The 8,084-nt window shown below is 42.3% G+C and overlaps 1 protein-coding gene across 1 annotated transcript; it reads right to left on the minus strand.

Annotated features, from left to right (window-relative positions):
* Window positions 1–3,892: 3,892 nt before the first annotated feature.
* On the minus strand, window positions 3,893–7,314 carry LOC149226716 (uncharacterized). The gene is made up of 2 exons (XM_089380279.1): window positions 5,954–7,314; window positions 3,893–5,432 (listed from the first exon to the last, which is right to left on the minus strand). Exons 1-2 carry the CDS (start codon window positions 7,312–7,314, stop codon window positions 3,893–3,895), a joined length of 2,901 nt encoding a protein of 966 aa, XP_089236405.1.
* Between the last annotated feature and the right edge of the window lie 770 nt (window positions 7,315–8,084).

Here is an 8,084-nt window from a genome sequence, read left to right on the forward strand (position 1 = left end):
AGGATTGTAGCCATTGGACTCCTAGTACAACATCAGCACCTCCCATTGGAATGGAAAGCATTGGGCTAGTCAATACATATTCTCCCATGGATAGCTTGATATTATGGCACCTTCCAGAGAAATTTATTGTTCCTCCATTTGCAATCATCACTTTACACTCTGGTGCTGGATATAGGAAGAAATTCAATTCTTTTGCTACCCTACAATGAATAAAATTGTGGGTGCTTCCTGAATCAATCAACACTATTACCTTTTTCTTCTTGATTTGTCCTTCTATCTTGATGGTTTGAGGAGTGGTAATTCCCGCCAATGCATTACAAGATATGGTCAGATTTATTTGTTCTTCATCTAGGCTTTGTTCCTGGAGTATATCTTCTTCTTTTGACCTTTCTTGCTCCTTTTCTTCTTCCTCTTCACAATCTATGTAGAATAATTTCTTCTCAGCACACTTATGACCTTTAGTGTATTTTCTATCACAACTATAACAAAGCCCTTTTGCTCTTTTTTCTTCCAATTGTTGTGGTGTCAACCTTATAGGTTGTGGAAGACTAGGGGCAACAACACTTCCGTCTTTATAGTTGTGAGTGGTATGCTTCCTGGTTGCCATAATTTTGCTTTCCATTTTTCTTGCTAACCTGAATGCCTTCTCTAATGAATCAAGTTCCCAAAGGCAAACATCATGTTGGATATTATCCTTTAAAGACCCTATGAACACATCAATCCTATGCTCCTCTGGAATATCTTTTACCCTTATGTTCAATTTTTGGAACTCCTCAATGTGCTCCATTACTGAACCCTTTTGTTTGAGACTTATCAATTGGTTAAAAAAAGTGTTGCTTTTTGTATCTTCATAATGTTCTATCAATTCTTCCGTAAAAATTGCCCAAGTGATAAATTTTTTACGAGAGCAAAGCCATTAATACCATACAAACTGATTTGGTTCCAAATATACAGTTGCCATACGTACCTTTTGTGTGTTTTGCACATTATTGAGATCGAAGAACTGCTCCATCTGTAATATCCATGTGGCGGGATCCTTGCCATCAAACTTCCTCATATCAATTTTTGGAATATGGTGGGTCTTCGATCCAACATTAGCATCTATGGAATCATGATTAACATTACTTTTGTTCACATCATGAGTTTCCTTTACAACCTTTTCACCATTAGTAAGTATTTCTTGTAGAAAATTTGTCAAATCTGTCTTCAAATCTGCCATGTCTATCTTCAAATTTGTCCTCAAATCTGTCTTCAAATCATCCATCTTAGCTTCCATGCCATTTATCTTAGATTCCACACCATTTATCTTAGATTCCACGCCACTTATCTTATCTTCTGTTAGCTTTTGTGAGCGTGACATTTGTTGCACTTGTTCTTGTAATTTTGATATATCATGTAGCATTTCTTCCTCTTCTTCATGAGTCATGCTAGAACTTTCAGGTTCCTTACTAGGTGTTTGCATTTTTTTTCCTCGGGGCATCAGTTACCGATAATAATGCTTTACTATGCCCTTTGAATTCTGTTAAACCAAGCTTACACAAAAATTTAAAAAAAAAACTACACACATTTTTTCACTTTATAGAGCCCGATATTGAATTTGATGTATCTCTGTAATTTTAGATCATCCAATTCTGAAATTGCGATCTATAGTATCCTTCTGTATCCTATTTCCAATGCCACAAGTCTGACCCGAATTGGATTCTCCAAGGAAGAGTTACGTGAAATCTCCCACAGTGACTTGCTTTTAGACTAGTTCAGTAGAGTGAACTTGTACGACGTGCCACGAGTCATTGTTTCAACCTTTGAATCTAAACCACACATACAAGAAACTACAGTTCGTCCTCTTTCTGTACCTTCTTACAAAATTTCAATCCGATCCCCGGGGAGAAAGTTATGACGATTTTCCCCGGGTCACCTGTTTTGAATGTAATTTAGGAGTCTGCAAAAAGACCAACTTCCTCAGATCATATCTCCGCAAATATCACGCGAAAAGCTCTGAAATTTGGACCCAAGGTTCAGCACGATTTCTTCTCAAATGGGTTTTTTTTGCGACTTCTGAAACATCACAGAAAAAAAAGTTATAGCGAAAATGCCACGATGACCTGTTTGGAGCAGCGAAACCCTAGAATCCAAAGCTCTGATACCAAATGTTATGAAACCAGCTCAAGAAAAGATAGAAAAGATAGGTCAACGCCTTAGAATTCAGCCTCTTCGAGGGGGCAACCTCCTTTACATTACATAAATAAATAATTCTTTGATGATACAAATGACAAAACCTCCTTTCTATATATAGGAGTCTAAGGAGTCCAATATAATCCAGCCGACCTAACAATAATAATATAAAGCCACAAAAATAACAATAGAGGGATTCTAGGGGGCACAGAAATAACAACATGGGGGTAATAGGGGCACAACAATATAAATAAGGGGTATAACTACAATAGTAATGGGGTAATCACTAGTATTATAGGGACCCAACAGACTTCCTCTAATTCATCTTGCAAGTCCGCACAGTGTAGACAATCTTTGTTACGTGCCATAATTACTGTTGAGGGCGATTGGGAAGAGAAGTAGATGTGAACGAAAGAAGGGATAAAGCTCACAGCGCAGGGGACAGAGAGGATGGAGAAGGCAAAACACTCAGCGGATTTTGTGAGGGTTTTAAACCGCCTGTAGGCGCAAAAGGCATTTAGATAGGTAGATAAAAGGAAGTCTGTCCAGAGGTTCGAAACTGAGCTTAGAGGGCAGAGATTGTTTCTGGGACAGAGGCAATACTTTCCGCAGGGAATCACTTGAGAACATGAGCGATTGGGAGCCAAGCGTCGGTGGGAGATAGCACTGGAAAGTGAGGGAGGGGGGAGTAATATAGGAGGGAGCTTAAGGGAGATGAGGCGGGAGAGGGGCCGTCCAGTCACGGGATACCGGAGGGTGTTCTGCTGGCAAACCTGAAGAGAATCCAGATGAGTCTGTGAATCAGATCTGTTGGGAGATCTGCCGGCGAGCATGATGAGATTGTCCCACTTGATGTGTGGCTTGTGGATTTCGTGTCCTTGTGATATCTTTTTGCAGAGGTCGATCCCATTGACAGCCCAAGGAAAATGGTTCGTTTCGGTCCTGTCAATGTTTTTGGGCTTGGCGCTGATGATTTCGTTTGGAGTCATGGCAAAGGTTGAAGAGTTTCCCTGGAGTTGCATCTTAAGGTGCCAACTGGTCTTCCACACGCTCTGTTGGCGCTGTCATCAGCCGCCTTATTAATATTTCGAAGTATATGGTAGTATTGGATGTTGTCCATTGCCTGGCGGAGGATTTGGTTGCATCTATTAATTTGTTGAAGCAGAGTGTTGGGAGAGTTTTGCTGATGGACCATTAAGCGAATTACAACAGAGGAATCCCCAAATACCATTGCTTTCTTTATTCCCAGTTTACCTAATTGAGTTAGGCCATGAAACAAAGCTAGAGCTTCAGCTCTGTTATTCGAGACCTTCCCTAGGCTCCACTCATATTGAAGGATACACTCCCCATTGGCATTAATAATCAGTCCCCCTGCTCCAGCTATACCAAGATTTGATTTGGATGCCCCGTCGAAAAAAAAAAGAATCGCAATTGCTCTTCTGTATCCGATTGGCCAATTCCTGTTCTTTTAGTCTGACTTTCCATGATCTAGGTTCTGCTTTGTTCTGTGCTTCACTCTTGTTACCTTCCTGTACTTTATGTTGTCTGTCCAAGATGTAGCTTATTAAGTCTCGCTCCTCGACACTATATTGTGTTGCATCGATTTTTCCAGTGGTGTTGATTGAAATAATTTCCAAAGCAAGGATTTTGGCTTTGCTGCAGGCTGTTCGTGTATTTGTGCTCTTGTCTTGAAAAAAAATTTGTTTCTAGCTAGCCAGATTCACCACAGCAAGGTGTGGGGGAGAGTGTTCCATACTCTCTTCACCAAGTTACTTCTTTTTTCTTTCCAGGGACAGCATTTTCTCCATTTGTAGATTGTCTCAGCTATGGTGTGCTGAGGATCCCAGTTTAGATTGCCAATGGAAGACATCTTTTTCCAGCATTCTATAGCAAATGGGCATTCGATGAATAAATGGTACATTGTCTCTTCAGCCTTGCAACAATTGGGGCATCTGGATGGGCCATTGATGCCTCTTCTTTTAAGGTTCTCTGCTGTTAGGATTTTGCCTTTCAGCAAGAGCCATATAAAAATTTTAATTTTTCGGAGAGATTTTGTTCGCCAAGCGATTTTCCAATGAGTCCACAAACTAATCTGAAAGGTACTGTTGCATAGGTGTTGGTGGCCTGCTCTGACTGTATAATCTGTTCCTGTTGAATCCCAACGAAAGCCATCCGTTTCATCTTCTTTGATAGGAGCCTTACTGTGGAGAAGCGTCTTCAGGTAGCTGAGACTAGGTTCTAAGGCGTTGGGAATTTCTGGGAAGGACCAACCAGTCCAAACATGGGAATGAGGATCCCAGCTGGAAATTTGAGCTAGCTTATGGATACCTCTCTTGTTGAGGTATTTGATGACTGGAGTGGCCTCTTTATTCATAATCAAGGGTTGTTGTCCCAGGATTTTGTCAGTTCCGAAGTTGATGCTGGCTCCCCCCCCTGGGACTTTCGAAATATTTTGGATCATAATAGGAAGTGCTTTCTTGCATAACCTCCAGATTTTAGTGGAGTCTCTGTTGGGGATATTGGAGTCAAGAAGATGTTGTCTGGGGAAATTTAGATATTTGATCTCCAGCACCTTTTTCCACCACGTTGAGGGTCCTGTTATTAACCTCCATACAATCTTCGCGCCAAAGGCCAGATTTAAAAGTTTTGGTGATCTGATACCAAGGCCTCCTCTATCTTGGGTTTGGATAACCTGCTTCCAGCTGACTAAATTAAACTTGCTTTTGTCATTCTTTCCCCCTTGCCAAAGGAAATGGCGAAGAGCAACTTCCAATTTGTGGTGAAAAATGGCAGGAGCCTGATAAAGAGAGAAGCGATAAAGGGGAAGGGAAGTGATACCTGATTTAAGGAGGATGAGTCTGCCTGCAGGGTTGAGCCACAGTGTTCCCCATTGCTGCACTTTCCTCTTTACTTTGTCTATGATCCCGTTCCAAGTTTCAGCCTTCAGAGGCCCCAAACTCACTGGCATGCCCAAGTAGGAAAAATGGGTCCATTCCAAATTGCATGTGACACCAAATATGTTTGCAATGTTGTGGGTAACATGGTTTGAAGTGTTCCATCCGTATATACAGCTTTTGAGCTGATTTACCAAGCCTCCAGAGTACTCCATAAATTGATCTAGCAGTTTCTTGAATCGTCTTGCAATTGTAGTGGAGGCTCCCCCAATTAATAAGGTATCATCGGCAAATTGTGAGTGATTAATATTTTTTACTCCATTCCCGAAATTGATGCCAGTTATAAGTCCCACTCTTCTATTGTTTCTGCCATGAGAATGAAGAGATAGGGGGAAAGGGGGCAGCCCTGTCTGAGACCCCGGGATGATTGGAATGCTTCTCCTGGTCTACTGTTAATCAGGGGGGATATCCAAGGCCCAGATATACAGGCAACAATAAGATCAATGAAGGGGGTATTGAAGCCCATCTTATTTAATACAACAATTAAAAAGGAGTGCCTTACTCTATCGAAGGCATTCGCCAGATCAAGCTTTAAGACAAATCCTTTCTCTTTCCTGGATAGACTTGAATGAATGGCTTCTTGGACAAGAAGAATGGAGTCAGTGATATGTCTGTTGGGTAGAAATCCTCCTTGATTTTCAGATATCAAGGAGGGGAGGAGGGGTTTGAGTCTGGTGGCTAAGATTTTGGTTAGAATTTTGTATGAAGAGTTGCAAAGGGAAATGGGGCGGAATCTGGAGAAGGAGGAAGGCCGGTTTTCCTTGGGTATGAGGGCTAAAAAGGTGGAGTTGGTGAATCCTCCAAGTTTCCCTTTCCTTTGCACCCACTGAATCATCTTTATCAGGTCTTTTTTTATCAAAGTCCAGAACTCCCTGTAGTAGCAGATGGGGAATCCGTCAGGCCCTGGTGCCTTATCAGGGTGCAGGCTCCAGATTGCTCTTTTAATTTCTTCTTCTTCAATTTCTTTGCTTAGATTGTCGTTCATCTCCTTTGTGACTCCTTTGGGCAGATGCTGGAGCAAGTCAGAGTAGTCTTCTGCCCCTTTGACTTCAGTTAGGAGGTCCCTGTAGTGCTTAGATGCAGCATTCCTTATGGCCTCTTGAGTGTTGTGCCGATTTCCTTCATTATCCAAGATTGTATTTACATTGTTTCTGAGCTTTCGAGCAGTGGCCTGTTTGTGGAAGTAAGCTGTATTTTTATCTCCCCCTTGGAGCCATAATTGTCTGGATTTTATGCGCCATTTGGTTTCTTCCTCCCTATTAATGTAGCTCAGCTGTGCGTATAATGCGTTCTCTTGCTCTTTGCTTTGCTGCGTTAGTCCATGCTCTTCAATCCTTGCCTGCACATCTTCTAATTCATTTTTAACTTTCTTTTTGATCTCCTCTGGCTCCTGATAACTTTCTTTGGCCCAATCTTTTAGTGCCTTCTTGGTTCTTTTTAATTTGGTTTCCCAAATAAAACATGGCGAGCCTTCCACATGTTGGCTCCATGTTTCCTTAACAATTTCTCTGGCCGCAGGAATCCGATTCCAAAGGGGACTGTATTTAAAAGGGATGGGGCCAAGAGGACAATGGGTTTCCAAAGTTAGGGTGATGGGATAGTGATCAGAGGCAGAGGTATTGAGGATGTTGGTGTATCCTACAGAAAAAGATGAGAGGAACGAGATGTTAACTAGAAATCTGTCTAGTCTTTCCATTATATTGCCACTACCAATCCTACGATTGCTCCAGGTGTATCTGCGATTTTTGGGAATAATATCAACTAATTCATGGTCCTGAATGATGGTCTCCAGGTGGCCTCTAAAGGGATCTGAAGCGAAGGTGCCTCCCCTTTTTTCATTGGCATGCAAGATCAGGTTGAAATCACCTGCGACTATAATATTTGTATTTCGTTCCCCATCAATGCTTGTCTTCAAATCATCCCAGCAAATTTCCTTTTCTCTGTAATGGTTGGGTACATAAACATTATATATGATTACTGTTTGATTGCCTGTTCTGCTGTCAAGAGTAGTTCTGATCCAGTTCTGGTGGGGGTTTGCTGCAGTGCAGATCCATTTGTTGTTGTCCCAAATGGTGACAATGCCTCCCGAGGCTCCTCTAGATTCGCTAATACTTCCCAAGTATTGTTTCTGCTGATCTATAATTTTTTTCATTTCATGCTGATCTTGTTTTGTCTCCTGTATCAGCATAATTTATGGCTTCTCATTGTGAATTAGATCTCTGAGGGCAGCTATTTTTGAGGGGTGCCCTAGACCCCTGCTGTTCCATGAAAGGATTTTCATCATGGTGCATTGGGCGTGCGGAGAGGTGCTCGCCTCTCTTGGTCTTTACCACTTGTCTCTTTCTCTTGGTGTCCAAGGATGAAGGACTCTATTGGAGTTTGTGTGCCCATTGCTATGTCCTTTTGGGCGTTCTCGTCCCTATGTTGCTTAGCGGATTTTCTGCCAGGTCCTGGTTTTTTGAATGTATCGCTGGATGCTCCATGTTCTTTTGAAGAGCTTCTGGTAATCCTTGATGAGAGGGGCTCGAGAGGGGGTTGGGAAGAGATGATCTGAGGTTGATGGGAGTCTGGAGGCTCTATGGAGGGATTCTCAGGGACGGAATCATCAGTGGAAAGGATAAGAAAGGGGTTGGAGGAGGAAGGGAGGGGCGGATCGGGAAGGAGGGGGCCAGATGGAACGAGAGAGGAAGAGGAAGGGCGCTGGATAGAGGGTCCAGGATTGTCAGAGTCCTTGGAAGGCTTGGGGGGGGGGGGGCGGCTCTGATTTCTTTTTTTTAACAGGTTCCCAGTGTCCGTCTTGCTCATCATTCTCTGCATTAACAATTTTAGTGCATCTGTTAGCAAAATGCCCGTATTCGTGACATACCTTACATTTGAATGGTATCTGCTCATAGTCCAGTTGCTGTATATGGCTCCAGTCGTCCACTTTTAGCTTTATTGCTTCTAGCAGTCCTCGAC

This window comes from Pinus tabuliformis, chromosome J, assembly GCF_031772625.1.
Source record: "Pinus tabuliformis cultivar Carrire ecotype Pingquan chromosome J, CPIR1, whole genome shotgun sequence".
Taxonomy (NCBI): Eukaryota; Viridiplantae; Streptophyta; class Pinopsida; order Pinales; family Pinaceae; genus Pinus; species Pinus tabuliformis.